Source organism: Saccopteryx leptura, chromosome 3 (genome assembly GCF_036850995.1).
Source record: "Saccopteryx leptura isolate mSacLep1 chromosome 3, mSacLep1_pri_phased_curated, whole genome shotgun sequence".
In the NCBI taxonomy this organism is placed as follows: domain Eukaryota; kingdom Metazoa; phylum Chordata; class Mammalia; order Chiroptera; family Emballonuridae; genus Saccopteryx; species Saccopteryx leptura.
In genome coordinates, this window is record NC_089505.1 from 255,979,314 (window position 1) to 255,998,515 (window position 19,202).

The window sequence follows — 19,202 nt, forward strand, 5'->3', positions numbered from 1 at the left end:
ATCAGATGACAAAACCTGTTCAAGGACCATAACCTTAATATACTGGTTGACAGCTTCCTCCTCTTAGGATAATCTTATATTGCTTCTCTATTAGGATCTGGTTTTTGCACTAGTTTTCTTGAAGAAATCTTCTTGAAGAGGTTTTATTTGATAACTCAAGCAAAATTTTCTGAGGTAAAAAAACCTCACATCACCTCCACAGACATTTTTCTCTCCCCACATTCCTGACTTGAGGTTAAGTGAGGGAGTCCTTTTGTGATGAGGCCAGTTTATTTCTAGGTTCTAGAAAAGCCCCTGTTTTTTAGTAGCTCAGGTCAAACTAGACCCCCCTCTAGAGTGGGGCAGAACTAATTCAAATACCTGGATCAGTTCCAGAAGCATTTCTCATTTTAATGATGAGGGTCAATAAAACTCAAGGCCTCTACTCAGGAAACACGGTATTTGGTCAGCCTTGTATATTTCTGAGTAAAATGTTTTCTAATTGTTGTATAATTTATCATGTAAAAATTCCTACAATCCTACCCAGGAACAAACCGCCATAGCAAGAGTTTCTAAAATTAACCCCTGCCTGGCCCACCTGCATCCCAGTCTCTGGGGATCAGGTCCTGGATGCCCCCGTTTTGAAAAAAAAAAATGCTGTTACAAGTGCTTCTACATGCTAAAGTATAAAACCCTTTGCAGCACAACAACTATAAGAGTAAACAGAAGAAATAAATCCCAGAAGCAGAGGCAGGGAAGATTTGAATCTGAGGATTTAATACTAATAGATGAATATTTTTTTTTTAAACAGGTCAATGGGGAGGAATGAACACCTTTGCTTCAACAATTCCAACTTCAGTTAGGATGGTTGCATCAGTGTACTGATACTTTCTTCTACCTCTGAAAGCTTCTTCAGGACTTGGTTGACCTTGGCCTCATCAAATTCCAAACATAGAAATTCAGATTCCTGTAAAACATAAAAGGGTGTTTTAGCTAGAAGAGTCCCTCAAGACAGCCAAAGCTCTGGATCTGGAGTGACCAGGTGCAAAGGCCTAGAGCCCTTCCCCAGCAAGCCTGACTCAAGCATCTATACCTAAGTGATCATTTACCCAGCACAGTAAGTTCAACACAATGCCCCAAATGAAACTACTTCTCTGAGGTGTTTCTTAAATAGTAAAGAAGTATTCAAATGTCAGGTGTTCTCATTATGAGGCACATGAGAAGCTCTTCTCATCTGTCATCACATTTGATCCCATAATAATTTTTAAGGTAAGTATTTAAGTATTGTTGTTTTATACATGATGACCCCAGGACAGAGAGATGTTAACCTGTATCACAAAATCAGAAAAAGACAGAGTCAGACTGTGACTCCAAAGTCCATGCTGTCTCCACAGCACCCTGTGGTATAAAGTAGGAGAATTTGGATTGGCTCTCTGTTATCTGGGGAATTGGGCTAACTTGGTTTTAATGATTATACTAGAAATTGTGACAAGTGGTGACCAAGCTGCTTGGGAAACATCAATCAGATAATTAAAAGATAACCAGATCTTGAAACAGCCATAAATATTTATAGGGCTCTTCTATGTGCTACAAGCCAGCTCTCCCAAGATTTCCCTCAAACACCTTCCCTTTAATCACTGTTAGAATCAACTGACCCTAGATTATGTAGCTAAAAAAAAAAAAAGGCCTTTGAAGTATGGTGACAGAATTTTCATAAGCACTAACCAAATCCTAGGTGTACATTGTCTTGAGAGACAAGGGCAAACTATATATATCCAAGAGTAACTTTATTCAAGATTCTTAAGAACAATAATCACATACTTTTAAATCAGCATGAATTATTAGAAATCATATACTCCAACTGCTTTGTTTTTAGATAATAAAATTAAGGCCCCAGGCACGTTAAACGACACGCCTATTGTCTGTCCCTCTGCTGATGGCAGAACCACCAGAATCAATGCTCTTCTCTACAGTTTCCTTTGTAAACACTATGGCCTTTCCCACCCTCAGCCCCAAAGTGGCAGGCAAAAGATTGCCACAAGCCTCTCTAGAGGGAGGGAGTCACTGTCATCAGCTAGAAGAACCTTCAGGAGTTGATTTTTGAAAAAGTACCTTTGCTGTTACTAAGCGGCTGTGCTAAGGCTATACTGATGGCAATGACATTCCTCAGAAAAAAACAAATGCAGAGAAAAATAAGGGACCTCTCAGATGAAAGTCTCCCAAAAGGAGGGAAGGGAGCTTTCCCTGACATCAGGAAACTTTGTCCTCAAATATGTTATTGGATAGGAGAGGGGTACAGTCTCATATATAAGCTTAGAAATTGCAAGGTTTTTATTTAGTCAAAAGCAAAAAACAATTTTTATTTATTTATTTATTTTTTACAGAGAGTGAGTCAGAGAGAGGGATAATCAGGGACAGACAGACAGGAACGGAGAGAGATGAGAAGCATCAATCATTAGTTTTTCATTGCGCGTTGCAACACGTTAGTTGTTCATTGATTGCTTTCTCATATGTGCCTTGACCGCGGGCCTTCAGCAGACGGAGTAGCCCCTCGTTGGAGCCAGCGACTGTGGGTCCAAGCTGATGAGCTTTTTGCTCTAGATGAGCCCACGCTCAAACTGGTGACCTCAGGGTCTCAAACCTGGGTCCTCTGCATCCCAGTCCGACACTCTTTCCACTGCGCCACCGCGTGGTCAGGCCAGATTAGCTATTATTAACACGACAGGTAATAGCAAATGTTGGAGAGGCTATGGAGGAAAAGGAACCCTCATACACTGTTGGTGGGAATGTAAAGTAGTTGTTGGGCAGATAAAATGTATTATGCTCACTTTGTTAAAGATTACCCTGCCCACGTGAGGTCATCGCCCAGGTGATATTAATGTGTGTTGAGAATCCTTGTAGCCTGGGGCTTGGTTTTGGGATTAAGCCTTTCCCTCCCTTTTTGATGTGGGGTGGTACAATCCAATCATGCCTCAGAGAAGTGACTTCGTATTAGAGACTTCCCTATTTTGTATATTGGATTAGAGGTTGTGAAGCTACACTATAAAATAGGGGCACAGTAGGAGCTTGGCTCTTGGTTCCTGGGATGATTAGCATGAGAGAGCAGAGGGAGCAGAGCAGAGAGCAGAAGGAGGCCACGTGGAGTAGGCCAGGAGAGGCAGCCAAGATGGCGGAGTGCTGAGTGAGATGCCAGTTTGTGTAGAGTTTGTATCTGGGATAAGGAAGGAGATGGGGAACTGAGGAGAAGAAGGCTGGTGAGCTAGAAACCTTTGATTCTAGGAAACTCGGATAAGTCAGTAGCTTTGTGAGCACTGAATGTGAGTGGGTTTTGGAGCCCAGTGTGTATGTTTTTACTTGCCCGCCGAGTGCAAGCTAGAATTAAAGACTATGGCCCACCAGTTTTTGGCTCCGTTGTTTCTTTACCGACTGTCCGAATCCAATGCGAACCTGCATGGGCCAGGAGGCTGCTGTGATAGTGGCCCTGGCCTTGGCTTCTGGCTTTACAGTAGTACAACCATTATGGAAGAAAGTATGGTGGTTCCTCAAAAAACTGAAAATAGAACTACCTTATGACCCAGCAATCCCTCTACTGGGTATATACCCCAAAAACTCAGAAACATTGATACGTAAAGACACATGCAGCCCCATGTTCATTGCAGCATTGTTCACAGTGGCCAGGACATGGAAACAACCAAAAAGCCTGTCAATAGATGACTGGATAAAGAAGATGTGGCACATATACACTATGGAATACTACTCAGCCATAAGAAATAATGACATTGGATCATTTACAGCAAAATGGTGGGATCTTGATAACATTATATGAAGTGAAATAAGTAAATCAGAAAAACCAGGAACTGCATTATTCCATACGTAGGTGGGACATAAAAGTGAAACTAAGAGACATTGATAAGAGTGTGGTGGTTGGGGGGGGGAGGGGGAAGAGGGAGAGGGAAAGGGGGAGGGGGAGGGGCACAAAGAAAACTAGATAGAAGGTGACAGAGGACAATCTGACTTTGGGTGATGGGTATGCAACATAATTGAACGACAAGATAACCTGGACTTGTTATCTTTGAATATATGTATCCTGATTTATTGATGTTGCCCCTTTAAAAAAATAGAATTATAAAAAATAAAACTGGAGCTTAACACATTTTTTTTTCAAATTTCACATTTGACTGTATGTAGTACCTTACCGAAATTCTAATGCACTTTAAAATAGCTTTAGAAACGTAGGTGATGCTTGTTTAAGCCAGAGGTAGAAAGTACAGAGCAATCTGAAAGACCTCATTTTTACTTTTTCAAAGTTTTTCACCCCGATCTGGACCTAACTGATCATAATAATGAGAAATGACAAGACTAAAATTCCTGTATTTAAATATCTGAGTAAAGAGTTAGAGGCTGTTTTTTATGTTCGTTGGTTGGTTTTTTTAGTAGCGTGTGGATACTGTATGGGGTAGAATCAGAAAATGATTAGCAGATGAATAAGCAAGCACATCAGTATTATGAGTATGTAGTTTGTGATCATGAGGAGTACAACATTGTATTAAACTCAAAGATATAAATAACTATTTTTTTTAAAGATTTTATTTATTGGCCTGACCTGTGGTGGCGCAGTGGATAAAGCGTCGACCTGGAAATGCTGAGGTCGCTGGTTCAAAACCCTAGGCTTGCCTGGTCAAGGCACATATGGGAGTTGATGCTTCCTGCTCCTCCCCACCTTCTCTCTCTCTCTCTCTGTCACTCTCCCTCTCTCTCTCCACTCTAAAATGAATAAAAAAATTTAAAAAATTTAAAAAAATTAAAAAAGATTTTATTTATTCATTTTAGAGAAAGTAGAGAGAGAAAGAAGGGGGGAGGAACAGGAAACATCAACTCCCGTATGTGCCTTGACCAGGCAAACCCAGGGTTTCGAACTGGCGAATTCAGTGTTCCAGGTCGATGCTTTATCCACTGCGCCACCACAGGTCAGGCTATAAAGAACTATTTTAAATTAGAAAAGAAAGCAGAGGCAAAATATTAAAATATTCTTTGCAAGTGCAAAAGCTATAAAATTTTAAGAAGAGATCCTTCAGAAGCCACCCTGGCCAAACCCAAAAAACAAACAAAAACCAAAGAAAATAAACTAGCCTTTAATGACTTACAGAGAAGGACCTCTCACAGGTTCCTAAGGAATGCCTTCCCAGGTAATCACTCTAATATTCTTCAGGAAACTCTTAACTTGTCAAACTTACAGTAAATCTTTTTTTGTGTGTATGTGTATGTGTGTGTGGCAGACAGAGTCAGAGAGAGGGACAGACAGACAGGAAGGAAGGGGATGAGAAACATCAATTCTTCGTTGCAGTTCCTTAGTTGTTCATTGATTTCTCATATGTGCCTTGACCAGGGGCTACAGCAGACTGAGTAACCCCTTGCTCGAGCCAGTGACCTTGGGCTCACGCTGGTGAGCCCTGCTCAAACCAGATGAACCCGCGCTCAAGCTGGCGACCTCGGGTTTTCAAACCTGGGTCCTCTGTGTCCCAGTCCGACGCTCTATCCACTGCGCCACCGCCTGGTCAGGCTACAGTAAATCTTTAATTTATCTGAAACTCATTTCCTAGCAAGATCAGAAAGTATAACTGAATATTATCTTTTTAATTTTTATTTATTTATTTTTACAGGGAGAGAGAGTCAGATAGAGGGACAGATAGGGACAGACAGAAAGGAACGGAGAGAGATGAGAAGCATCAATCATCAGTTTTTCGTTGTGACACCGTAGTTGTTCATTGATTGCTTTCTCATATGTGCCATGACCACGGGCCTTCAGCAGACTGAGTAACCTCCTCCCCGCTCCCCGCTCGAGCCAGAGACCTTGGGTCCATGCTAGTGAGCTTTTTGCTCAAGCCAGATGAACCCGCGCTCAAGCTGGCAACCCCAGGGTCTCGAACCTGGGTCCTTCCGCATCCCAGTCTGATGCTCTATCCACTGCGCCACCGCCTGGTCAGGCAGTATAACTGAATATTAATTTATATAATAATGAAAGGCTGTTACTAAGCATTTGGTTTTCCCATCTACACACTAAGTAACTTCTTTGTGTAGGATGTCCATTTAGATGACCTAGGCCCATAAGTGTACTCTGAGCAATTCTTTTTTTTTTTAATTTATTCATTTTAGAGAGGAGGGAGGGAGAGGGAGAGGGAGAGAGTGAGAGAGAGAGAGAGAAGGGGGAGGAGCAGGAAGCATCAGCTCCCATATGTGCCTTGACCAGGCAAGCCAGGGTTTTGAACCGGCAACCTCAGTGTTTCCAGGTTGACGCTTTATCCACTGCGCCACCACAGGTCAGGCTCTGAGCAATTCTTTAGTAAAACAATACTACAGTGATAAAATGCTAAAAATAAAAAATAGAAAGGACTGCAACTTATTAAATACCTAAGTAGAAGCATTTAGAATAATTTCAACATAAAACAGAAATTCTTCAATCTATTTTCTATATCATTATTTTCTTTTCTTTTTTTTTTATAAATAAATTTTTATTAATGGTAATGGGATGACATTAATAAATCAGGGTACATATATTCAAAGAAAACATGTCTAGGTTATTTTGTCATTAAATTATGTTGCATACCCCTCGCCCAAAGTCAGATTGTCCTTCGCCACCCTCTATCTAGTTCTCTGTACCCCTCCCCCTCCCCCTAACTCTCCCCCTGTCCTCCCTCCCCCCATCCCTGGTAACCACCACACTCTTGTCCATGTCTCTTAGTCTCATTTTTATGTTCCACCAATGTATGGAATCATGTAGTTCTTGTTTTTTTCTGATTTACTTATTTCACTCCTTATAATGTTATCAAGATCCCACCATTTTGCTGTAAATGATCTGATGTCATCGTTTCTTATGGCTGAGTAGTATTCCATAGTGTATATGTGCCACATCTTCTTTATCCAGTCTTCTATTGAAGGGCTTTTTGGTTGTTTCCATGTCTTGGCCACTGTGAACAGTGCTGCAATGAACATGGGGCTACATGTGTCTTCACGTATCAATGTTTCTGAGGTTTTGGGGTATATACCCAGTAGAGGGATTGCTGGGTCATAAGGTAGTTCTATTTGCAGTTTTTTGAGGAACCACCATACTTTCCTCCATAATGGTTGTACTACTTTACAGTCCCACCAACAGTGAATGAGGGTTCCTTTTTCTCCACAGCCTCTCCAACATTTGCTATTACCCGTCTTGTTGATCATAGCTAATCTAACAGGGGTGAGGTGGTATCTCATTGTAGTTTTGATTTGCATTTCCCTAATAACTAATGAAGCTGAGCATTTTTTCATATATCTGTTGGCCATTTATATCATTATTTTCCATGCAAAAATTTCACAATGCTTTCCCAATTTATTGGCCAAATTTAGAATTATAATACAACTTTGTCAAGTTCTAACACACAATAATTTCTTTAAAAATGCTAAAGTTGGAGGAGGGAGAGTAAGACTGGGAAAGGGTGCCTTAGGGTCCTGCTAAACCAATCCTGACTGAAGAAGGCCACACACAGCTGCCCAAATTTCATAAGGCTTATTTTCAAAATTTTTCTTTTGGTTTTCTAACTGGCGATGTGGGCTCTCGGTTCTTGAGTTTAGCAAAGAATTCAGAACCAAGAACTCTAGTGTATGAAGTTTATTTAGCAGGCAAAACAAAAGTACACTTGAAGAGAAGAATTGAGCAGGCTGTAAGAAGAGAGCTGCCTTGGCCTTTTAGAAAGTCATAGAGGCAGAAGTGAGCTAGCTGGAATGCGAAGACTCGGGAAACAAGTTGCAGAGGCAAAAGTAGAGCCATCAGAACTTAGGAGAGATAAAGCAAGATATATTCCTGTTAGAAAGTGGGGAAAGTGAAGGTGTGCGTGTGTGTGTGTCTGAGAGGGGGCACACACACATGAACTGAGTTCTTCTGTCTTAAGGGTTTTTATCTGTTTTCTAAAGGTGGGAATTTTAAGAGAGGTCTCAGGGGAGGATCTCAACTGAATATTTACCAGCTTTCCGGGTGTGTCCTTTAATATGCTGTTGCATCAAAATGAGTGATAGGAGAGGGTCGTGGTCTCTACTGATTTGGTCAGTACTAGGGTAAGGGGGTTTGTACGGCCAGTATCCACGGGAACCATCACAGCCACCTGGCCAAGGAAGGTTCAGGTTTGATTCAGACAGATGGTAAGGAATCAACAGAGCTGAAAACTGGTGTTCCATTGTCCTTTAATCCTAGCTCGTACCCAGAGAGCGAAAAAATACACAGTGAGAAATACTTCTCTTTCCATTCAGGGCTCCCAAAGCCACTGACTCATCTGAGTTTTCCTAGAATCAAAGGCTTCCACCTCACCAGTCTTATTCACCTCGGTTCCCCATCTCCTTCTCTACGAATTGCTTCTCCTTCCCCCATTCTGCCATTTTGCCTGCCTCCTCCATGTGGCTTCCCTGCCCTGCTCCAGCACGGGCTGCGGCTCCCCACAAGAATGTAATCACTCTCCCCAGGAACAACGTGATCTCTCCCCAAACGGCCTCCTAGCTCCTCCTTTTAAAACCTTTTGGTGTGAAAACCCTCCCCCAACACACATTAGTATAACCACGCCCCTTCCAAGCAAGAAGGGCAATTAATATTATCACCTGGGCAACAGGCATCCACCAGGTGGGGACTGCCCTCTTTAACAAAGTGAGCAAAATATATCTTTTCTGCCGGACAGGGTTGTTGGGTAAACAAATGTTGTTAAAGTTTGACTGCTGAGACTAGTGGGATCCTGAGATGGGAGGAAGGGAAGTAGTCTTCCCTGCCTGTTTGCTTGTCCGCCCTTGGGAGACTTGAATAAACGAAATGGCCCACCATTTTCTGGCTCCACAGTTCCTTTACTGTCTGCTTGAATCCAATGAGAACCTGCATGGCCATGGCGACGACGACTGGCCTTACAGGGGTCATTAGTTACTGCATCTGATCCTGATGTCAGCCATGGAGTTGCTTCATCTGGTTTTATTGCTTTCCTGGCCCTAGACATGAAACACAACTGAGGTCTTGATGTTATCTCTAGTTTGACCTGTCTCTGTGGTCAACAGACCTGAAGCTTTGTTCCTAAGATTATTTGATGCAGGTCAGAACTTCATTGTCCTGAGGGCTTAATGCTTAAGGGAGTGGTTATGCAAGGGAGAAGGAGGCAAGTGAGTCAGGGTGCTGCATGGTGCCAGTGTGAATCAGCTATCTGTTTTACTTTCCCCTTCCATTTGCCAAGGAATTTCCCAAGCTTTTTACTCTCCTGCCTCAGTTTTAGTTATTAACTCACAGGGACTCTTGGCTGAGCAAAAATGTTAGCCATAAGGCCTCTCTCCCTGTTTGGGCCGTCATTTCATAAACTTAAATTAACCCTCTGACGCACAGCTCTCCACTTGTGTTTTCTGAGGTTAACAACTAGAGAGAACAAGAATGTGCAGCAAAGGGCAAAATTGACAATGGCTTCTTGAAGAGCAATTATATAATAAATAAGCTACCTAATACTTTGAATCCTGTCCATCAGAGAAGTTCAAAACGTCTTCGTAAGTAAACCTGTGTTCACCATTCATCCCCATACTTCCTGTGGCTTTCTCAGATTTATCATTGATACTGTTACCAAACGCCTTCAGGAGACCTCAGAATAGCTTCTCTGTGGCAAAGGATCTTCCAAGTTCCTTCCTAAGGAACCATTTACCCAAAATTAAAATTTTATGGTTCCCTGAAAATTGTGATTCTTCTCCACTTGTTTTTTCATTTCTATTCTACACCCTTCTCTGCTTTGTTCCAAGCCCCGTGAAGCTGGTCTCTAAGACTGTGTCACCCCCTATGCCTGATCAGGTGGGGGCAGTGGACAGAGCATCGAACTGGGACACAGTAGGCTCAGGTTTGAAACTCCAAGGTCGCCATTTTGAGCGCGGGCTCACCAGCTTGAGCACGGGATCATAGACATGACCCCATGATCACTGGCTTGAAGTGCAAGGTCGCTGGCTTGAGCAAAGGGTCACTGCCTTAGCTGGAGCCCCCTAGTCAAGGCACATATGAGAAAGCAATCAATGAACAACTAAGGTGCTGCAACAAAGAATTGAGGCTTCTAATCTCTCTACCTTCTTGCCTGTCTGTCCCTCTCTGTCCCTCTCTTTGTCTCTAGCTTAAAAAAAAAAAAAAAAAAAAAGAGCCCTGGCCGGTTGGCTCAGTGGTAGAGCGTCAGCCTGGCGTGCAGAAGTCCCGGGTTCGATTCCCGGCCAGGGCACACAGGAGAAGCGCCCATCTGCTCCCCCTCTCCTTCCTCTCTGTCTCTCTCTTCCCCTCCTGCAGCTGAGGCTCCATTGGAGCAAAGATGGCCCCGGCGCTGGGGATGGCTCCTTGGCCTCTACCCCAGGCGCTAGAGTGGCTCTGGTCACGACAGAGCAACGCCCCAGAGGGGCAGAGCATCGCCCCCTGGTGGGCGTGCCGGTGGATCCCGGTCGGGCGCATGCGGGAGTCTATCTGACTGTCTATCCCCATTTCCAGCTTCAGAAAAATACAAAAAAAAAAAAAAGATCGGGTCACCCCCTTGCTTTCTGGCTTACATCTGGGTTAGGGCAAAAGGAGAGAGAGGTCAGGATATTTATTCCCCAACCCCTAACTCCTTTTTTTAAAATTGATTTAAATTTATTGTGTTTACATAGATTCTAGTGTCGCCCGGAATGCACCCCCCCATTCCCCTCAACATCTCCCTTGCCCCCCTCCCTATAGCGCCCTCCCCCCTTCCCTTCAGGTTTATCCCATCCTATCATCCCCTTTCCCTCTGTCCTCTTTTCCTCTGGTCCCTTTGATCCCTCCTCTGCCTCAATTCCATTCCTCAGTTCACAGTGTTCACTGGATTCCTCAAATGAGTGAGGTCATCTGATATTTTTCTTTCTCTTCCTGGCTTATTTCACTTAGCATGATAGTTTCCAGGTCCATCCATGTTGTCGTGAAAGGTAAGATTTCCTTGTTCCACATGGCTGTGTAGTATTCCATTGTGTATATGTACCACTGCTTTTTAATCCACTCGTCCACTGACGGACACTTGGGCTGTTTCTAGATCTTGGCTATTGTAAACAATGCTGCAATAAACATGGGGGTGCATTTCTTCTTCTGAATCAGTGATATGGTGTTCTTGGGATATATTCCTAAAAGTGGGATGGCTGGGTCAAAAGGCACTTCTACTTTAAATTTTTTGAGGAATCTTGATACTGTTTTCCACAGTGGCTGCACCAGTCTGCATTCCCAACAGGAATGCAGGAGGGTTCCCTTTTCTCCACATCCTTGTCAGCACTTATTATGTGTTGTTTTGTTAATGAGCGCCATTCTGACTGGTGTGAGGTGGTATCTCATTGTGCTTTTAATTTGCATTTCTCTAATGATTAGTAATGTTGAACATTTTTTCATCTGTCTGTTGGCCATCTGTATGTCCTCTTTGGAGAAGTGGCTATTCATTTCTTTTACCCATTTTTTTTTTTTAGAATCTTTTTTTATTTTTATTTTATTTATTCATTTTTTTTTAGAGAGGAGAGAGAGACAGAGAGAGAGAGAGAGAGAGAGAGAGAGAGAGGAGAGAGAGAGACAGGGGGCAGGAGCTGGAAGCATCAACTCCCATATGTGCCTTGACCAGGCAAACCCAGGGTTTCGAACCGGCGACCTCAGCATTTCCAGGTCGACGCTTTATCCACTGCACCACCACAGGTCAGGCTCTTTTACCCATTTTTTGATTGGACTGTTTATCTTCCTGGTGTTGAGTTTTACAAGTTCTTTTTTTTGTGTGTGGCAGAGACAGAGAGAGTCAGAGAGAGTGACAGATAGGGATAGACAGAAGACAGGAAGGAAGAGAGATGAGAAACATCAATTCTTCGTTGCAGCTCCTTAGTTGTTCATGGATTGATTTCTCACATGTGCCTTGATGTGGGGGGCTACAGCAGACTGAGTGACTCCTTGCTTGAGCCAGCGACCTTGGGCTAAAGCTGGTGAGCCTTGCTCAAATCAAATGAGCCCACGCTCAAGCTGGCAACCTCGGGGTCTTGAACCTAGGTCCTTCACATCCCAGTCCGACGCTCTATCCACTGCGCTAACGCCTGGTCAGGCGAGTTTTACAAGTTCTTTATAAGTTTTGGTTATTAACCCTTTAGCAGACGTGTTATTGAATATGTTCTCCCATTGTGTAGTTTGTGTTTGTATTCTGTTCATATTGTCTTTAGCTGTGCAAAAGCTTTTTAGTTTAATATAGTCTCATTTGTTTATCCTGTCTTTTACTTCACTTGCCTGTGGAGATAAATCAGCAAATACATTGCTCTGAGAGATGTCGGAGAGCTTACTGCCTATGTTTTCTTCTAAGATGCTTACGCTTTCATGACTTACATTTAAGTCTTTTATCTATTTTTGAGTTTATTTTTGTGAATGGAGTAAGATGGTGGTCTAGTTTCATTTTTTTTGCAGGTAACTGTCCAATTTTTCCAATACCATTTGTTAAAGAGGCTGTCTTTACTCCATTGTATGCTCTTACCTCCTTTTTCAAATATCAATTGTCCATAAAGGTGTGGGTTTATTTCTGGGTTCTCTGTTCTGTTCCATCGATCTATATGCCTGTTCTTATGCCAGTACCAAGCTGTTTTGAGTACAATGACCTAGTAATATAACTTGATATCGGGAAGTATGATACTGCCCACTTTATTCTTCTTTTTCAGGATTGCTGAGGCTATTCGTGTTCTTTTTTGGTTCCATATAAATTTTTGGAATGCATGTTCTATATCTTTGAAGTATGTCATTGGTATTTTAATTGGTATTGCATTGAATTTATAAATTGCTTTGGGTAATATAGATGTTTATTCTTCCTATCCATGAACATGGTATATGCTTCCACTTGTTTGTATCAACTTTGATTTCTTTTATCAATGTTTTATAATTTTCCGAGTACAAGTCTTTAACCTCCTTGGTTAAATTTACTCCTAGGTACTTTATTATTTTTTCAATAGTGAAGGGGATTGTTTCCTTAATTTCTCTACCCCTAACTCCTTCTAATCTGCTACTTCCAGTGTTTTCTATGTGAGGGTATTGTTTCTTCATTTCTCATTTTACTTTCTGGCCTCAATCATTAATATAGTACAAACATAACAATGAGTTTCTTCAGACTGCCAAAGTACATATTCACCAAATACAAACTCCAAAGATGAGCACAGCAAGGATTTTCATCAAGCCTAAGTTGGTAGGGATGCTGCCCTCCAAGTATAAACAACAGGATAAACCAAAACCAATATTTTATTTATTTTCTAATCATACCATATTGAAATCTTGTATAGTAAAACTTTGATATTAATGATCAACAACAGCAGTAACAACTGCGGAAGATGAGATTTCATTAAGAATTTGTACCACAGGTCTTAATAACAGAAACATGGCCTCATCTCTATCTACAACCTGATCTTATATCCTCTATCTAAAACAAGGGATAGCTTAGCATTAGCTTAAAACAATACATCAAGGCTTGACCTGTGGTGGCGCAGTGGATAAAGCATCGACCTGGAAATGCTGAGGTCGCTGGTTCGAAACCCTGGGCTTGCCTGGTCAAGGCACATATGGGAGTTGATGCTTCCAGCTCCTCCCCCTTCCCTCTCTCTGTCTCTCTCTCCTCTCTAAAAATGAATAAAATAAAAAATAAAAATAAAATAAAACAATACATCAAAAGAGAAAACTTGTGATTTATAATATTTTTTAAGTATTTCAACAAAAATATTTAGCAATACATATTACAACCAATGGTCCTCAGTCAAGCCATTGTTATCTTAAGGAAATCCTCATTTCAAATATAACAGCCAACAAGTCCTACCCCTACTGTGTAAAGAGCAGGCTAACCCAATCTTCCAAAAGGGGGAAAAATGTACTGTGTTTCACAAAACAAATCGTCCTACCGAGGGTGAAAAAAGACTGAAATCAGACTCTTTTAGAGATCTAAGATTGCAACTTAATGGCCAAGCAACTGAAGTAAAATGACTCACCCCAAAACTCAATAGGTGGCCATAATGTTCTAAGAGTAATATGGGACTAAGATAGGGTCTCCAAGAACTAAAATAATTCATTCTAATAAATGAAAATAGCAATACTTTAGCGCATACTAAGTGCTTTCAGAGCCAGACCAGCTGCAGGGGTCCCCAAACTTTTTACACATGGGGCCAGTTCACTGTCCCTCAGACCGTTGGAGGGCCGCCACATACAGTGCTCCTCTCACTGACCACCAATGAAAGAGGTGCCCCTTCCGGAAGTGCGGCGGGGGGCCAGATAAATGGCCTCAGGGGGCCTGTTGCGGCCCGCGGGCCGTAGTTTGGGGATGCCTGTTCTAGAGGAAATATTTTTCCATATTCCCACAATCTCCTAGAATATGACAGGGTATTACCAGTGTAGTATAAAAGCATTAACCATTACTGGGCAACAATTACTGAGTTTTCTGGAGATTTTTATGAGGACAACAGGAATTAAAGTGATTAAAAAAAATTTAAGCCCCCATTCCCTCAAATTCTAATTATATTTAAAAAATTAACTTTCTGGGGGAAAAAACCTTAATTAGTTAACTAGAAACTCAAAAGATAAGAGAGACATTGGGTATCTAGAAAGTTTCAGACCTACTACTGATGTTAAGTTACTCCTAAACAAAACTAAGGCAACTAACTTCAACTTTACCAATGGCACACACACTTTATATAAAAAGTGGCAAAATTTTGAAATAAAATAACATCAAATCTTAATTATTTAGACTCTTATAATCTGTGTCTTTGCTGTTTCACTTCTTTCTCCTGTTTTGGATCATCTTTTAAGTTATTCCCACAAGGTAAAACAAGAAAATGAAATAAACCAGTTAATCAAACTAAATCATAGCAATTCTGCAAGAAGTTTTACATAAAAGGAGATAAGAGCTATTGGAGGAAACTTTAATCGTGATTTTATGTAACTACTTTTGAAAATCATAAATATACAGTGCAATTTAAGTAAAAAAGATCTTATCCCAAATATTTCATTTCCTTTAGTAACCAGGACTACTGTTCTCAGCCTAAATGTCTTTAAAACATAAGCATTCCCAGAAGAGTGTTACAAAAAGTTATTAACACCTTTCCATTACTTAAATCAAGGAGATTTCATTTTTCCAGGATGAATGAACTCAAGTAGCCTGCCTTAATTCACAGGGTATCTACCATTAAGAGGTATATATAGGGCACAAATATATATATAAAAGAACTAGAAAAGTACCAAAGGCAAATCCTCCTTACCCCATAACCCATATCAGATGCAGAGATCCATAGGTGAAATATATTAAGTAACTCAGATCCTTGATCCATATTCTCCATGCCTTTCTAATCACCTGATCACAGAAGTTGCCAGGCACCAGGGAAAGCTAGGGAATCTTACAAAAGGAGCATTAGCAATATAATTTCAATGAAAACCAAAGGTTGAACTTACACACACAAATATATAAACATATCCTTCTGCTGCTGTGCTTTCATTTTTATATGCAGACTCAGGGTCTAACCCAGGGGTAGTCAACCTTTTTATACCTACCGCTCACTTTTGTATCTGTTAGTAGTAAAATTTCTAAGCACCCAGGTTCCATAGTAATGGTGATTTATAAAGTAGGGAAGTAATTTTACTTTATAAAATTTATAAAGCAGAGTTACAGCAAGTTAAAGCATATAATAATAATTACCAAGTACTTTATGTTGGATTTTTGCTAAGTTTGGCAGAATAAATCTTTATAAAACAACTTACTACAGTTAAATCTATCTTTTTATTTATACTTTGGTTGCTCCGCTACCGCCACTATGAAAGCTGGAATGCCCACTAACGGGTGGTAGGGACCAGGTTGACTACTACTGGTCTAGCCAATAAAGCAATAAGATTCCAAGAACACTGTTCACTCAAAGTTGTTTAAGAGGAAGGGGAGGGAGGGAGGGAGGGAGGAGGGAAGGAAGCCAAAGACTAGTCTCATGTAAAGCCATGGCCACCATCACAGCCGTCTGGCCCATGTAGGTTCACATTTGATTTGTACACAGATGGTAATGAAACATGGAGCCAAGAACTGGTGGGTCATTAGCTTTAATCCTAGCTCGCACCTGGCAGGTGGGAATTGCACACAGTGGGAAAACACTTCCCTTTCCATTCAGGGCTTTCAAAGCCACTGACTTATCTGAGTTTCCTAGAATCAAAGGTTTATACCTCACCAGTCTTATTCACCTCTGTTCCCTATCTCCTTCTCTCTACACAAACTGGTTTCTCCTTCAGCACTCCACCTTCTTGGCTGCTTCTCCTCTCTTCCATGTGGCCTTTCTCTGCTCTCTCCTCTAATGCTAATCTCAGGAACCAAGAGCAAGCTCCCGGTCTGCCCCATTTTATAGTGTAGAAATCAAAACCTTTAAGCCAATATGCAAATAAGGAAGTCTCTAATACAAAGTCACTTAGGGTGGGAAAGGCTTAATCTTTTTTTTTTCTTTTTGTATTTTCATTTTTTAAAAATTTTATTTATTGATTTTTAGAGAGGGGGGAGAGAGAGAGAGAGAAAGGGGAGGAGCAGGAAGCATCAACTCCCATATGTGCCTTGACCTGGCAAGCCCAAGGTTTCGAACCGGCAACCTCAGTGTTCCAGGTCGACACTTTATCCCACTGAGCCACCACAGGTCAGGCTGTATTTTTCTGAAGTTGGAAACGGAGAGGCAGCCAGACAGACACCCGCATGCACCCGACAGGGATCCATCCAGCATGCCCACCAGGGGGCGATGCTCTGCCCATCTGGGGCGTCGCTCTGTTGCTCTGTTGCACTGTTGCAACCAGAACCACTCCAGCACCCGAGGCAGAGGCCACGGAGCCATCCCCAGCGCCCAGGCCAACCTTGCTCCAATGGAGCCTTGGCTGTGGGAGGGGAAGAGAGAGACAGAGAGGAAGGAGAGGGGGAGGGGTGGAGAAGCAGATGGACACTTCTCCTGTGTGCCCTGGCCAGGAATCGAACCTGGGACTCCTGCACGCCAGGCCAACGCTCTACCACTGAGCCAACCGGCCAGGGCGAAAGGCTTAATCTTAAAACTAAAACTTAGGGTATAACAACCCTGCCTGCTTACAGCCTGTCTGCCACACCCAATGCAAACTATAAGCAAGCAAACCTATCTATCATATTTACAAACTTATTATGCAAAACCTAGAATTCCCAACTCTTTGATTTAACCTATCACCCGCTAACACTCATATCTGACTCTTGAGTTTGGACACTTTCAAACATGATTCGTACAGTACATGTAACAGAGTAGAATAGGAACTTATTTAAAATGCCTAATTTTATGCTGATTTTACATAAACACCAGGACATAAGCATTTTCAAAGATATTCTAGAAAAACCCAACAAAAATAAAATAAAATGGAGCCAAGTTATATAAATTTGAATAGCTGAACACAATTAGATCATTGGCTGATTTCTATGTTTTTCAAACCATTGTATTCCAGTTCATTTTACAACTTTTCATTTTCAGCATTATTTAATGTTTAGCTATTAAGATTTTCTGTATTTTGAAAAACTTTGGCTGAAAAATATTTGGATAGAAAACTATTTTTAGGTGCTCTGATTGGATCTGCAGGAACTCATACAAGCTTTTTGCTAAGTAGAAATCCTTCCCATGTGAAAATGGACAAAGAACCACAGGAACAACTGCTGAAGAGCTGAAAAGGCAAATCACACTGAAAGAAGGAGAAATTTCACTTAAATCTTAGAGAAGCCAAATGACAAAACTCAATAGCACTTGAGAAAAAGTATGTTGCTAATTTAGTTTGAAGGTCAAATTGGGGCCCCTCCTCATTCCTGATGAGGTACATTCCAGAACAAATTCATTTGCAAACAACTCTGACAGACAAACTGAAATATATTTACATGACAGGAATAGGATAGATTAAAAACAAAACAAAACTCACCCAGAGTTGATTGTTTAGGCAATACCATTGGTCAGGCAAAGAAAAAATTTGCAGTAGCGTTTGCTTTCTAAGGGGTTCTCGATAATCTATAGATTAAGATGGAGAAAATATCCAAATATAGCCCATAAAAAGACAGAGGTGTGGCAATGAATGACAAACTTCTTCGGAGGAGAGGAAGACAGAAGTAGTACTAATCAAACCAATCCTGGGAATACAAATTTTCTCCAACTAAAGGGATAACCAACTTGCCAATAGCACCATCCCTCTATTTCCAGCCTTCTCAATGTGATTTTTTAAAGTCATTAATGACAGTACCATTAAGCAGAAATGGGCAGAGTGAGAAAGCAGCATTTCTCTTGGCCCTTCTCTTGAGGAAGCAAGTAGGTAAAAAGGCAAAGATGGAAATGACCAAGAAAGAACTTTCAAATTCAGAAAATGATAATTTTAAGAAAAGGGTTTTTTTGTGTGTGTGACAGAGACAGAGAGAGGAACAGACAGATTAGAAGAGAGCGAGATGAGAAGCATCAATTCTTTGTTGCGGCACCTTAGTTGTTCATTGATTGCTTTCTCATATGTGCCTTGATGGGGGGGGGGGGGGGAGGCTATAGCAGACCAAGTAACCCCTTGCTCAAGCCAGCGACCTTGGGCTCAAGCTGGTAAGCCTTGCTCAAACCAGATGAGCCCGCGCTTATTGGGCAGATAAAATATATTATGCTCACTTTGTTAAAGATGGTGCTGCCCATGAGGAGGCCGTTACCCAGGTGATATTAATGTGTGTTGGGGGCTGGCCATGGGCAGGCCGAATCCTTATAGTCTGGGGCTTGGTTTTAGGACTAAGCCTTTCCCACCCTTTTTGATGTGGGGTGGTACAATCCAATCATGCCTCAGAGAAGTGACTTTGTATTAGAGCAGGGGTCCCCAAACTTTTTACACAGGGGGCCAGTTCACTGTCCCTCAGACCATTGGAGGGCCGGACTATAAAAAAAAAACAACTATGAACAAATCCCTATGCACACTGCACATATCTTATTTTAAAGTAAAAAACAAAATGGGAACAAATACAATATTTAAAATAAAGAACAAGTAAATTTAAATCAACAAACTGACCAGTATTTCAATGGGAACTATGCTCCTCTCACTGACCACCAATGAAAGAGGTGTCCCTTCCGGAAGTGCTGCGAGGGCCGGATAAATGGCCTCAGGGGGCCGCATGTGGCCCACGGGCCGTAGTTTGGGGACCCCTGTATTAGAGACTTCCCTATTATGTATATTGGATTAA

The 19,202-nt window shown here is 41.6% G+C and overlaps 1 protein-coding gene across 2 annotated transcripts in view; it reads right to left on the bottom strand.

The window, feature by feature from the left end:
• Positions 1-735: 735 nt before the first annotated feature.
• Positions 736-19,202, bottom strand: part of COMMD1 (copper metabolism domain containing 1) — a 143,795-nt gene continuing 125,328 nt past the window's right edge. For both annotated transcript variants that reach the window (XM_066378203.1, XM_066378205.1), the window contains one exon: positions 736-946. In XM_066378203.1, the coding sequence (XP_066234300.1) occupies positions 839-946 (108 nt within the window). In that variant the 3' untranslated portion in view covers positions 736-838. The remainder of the gene's footprint in view (positions 947-19,202) is intronic.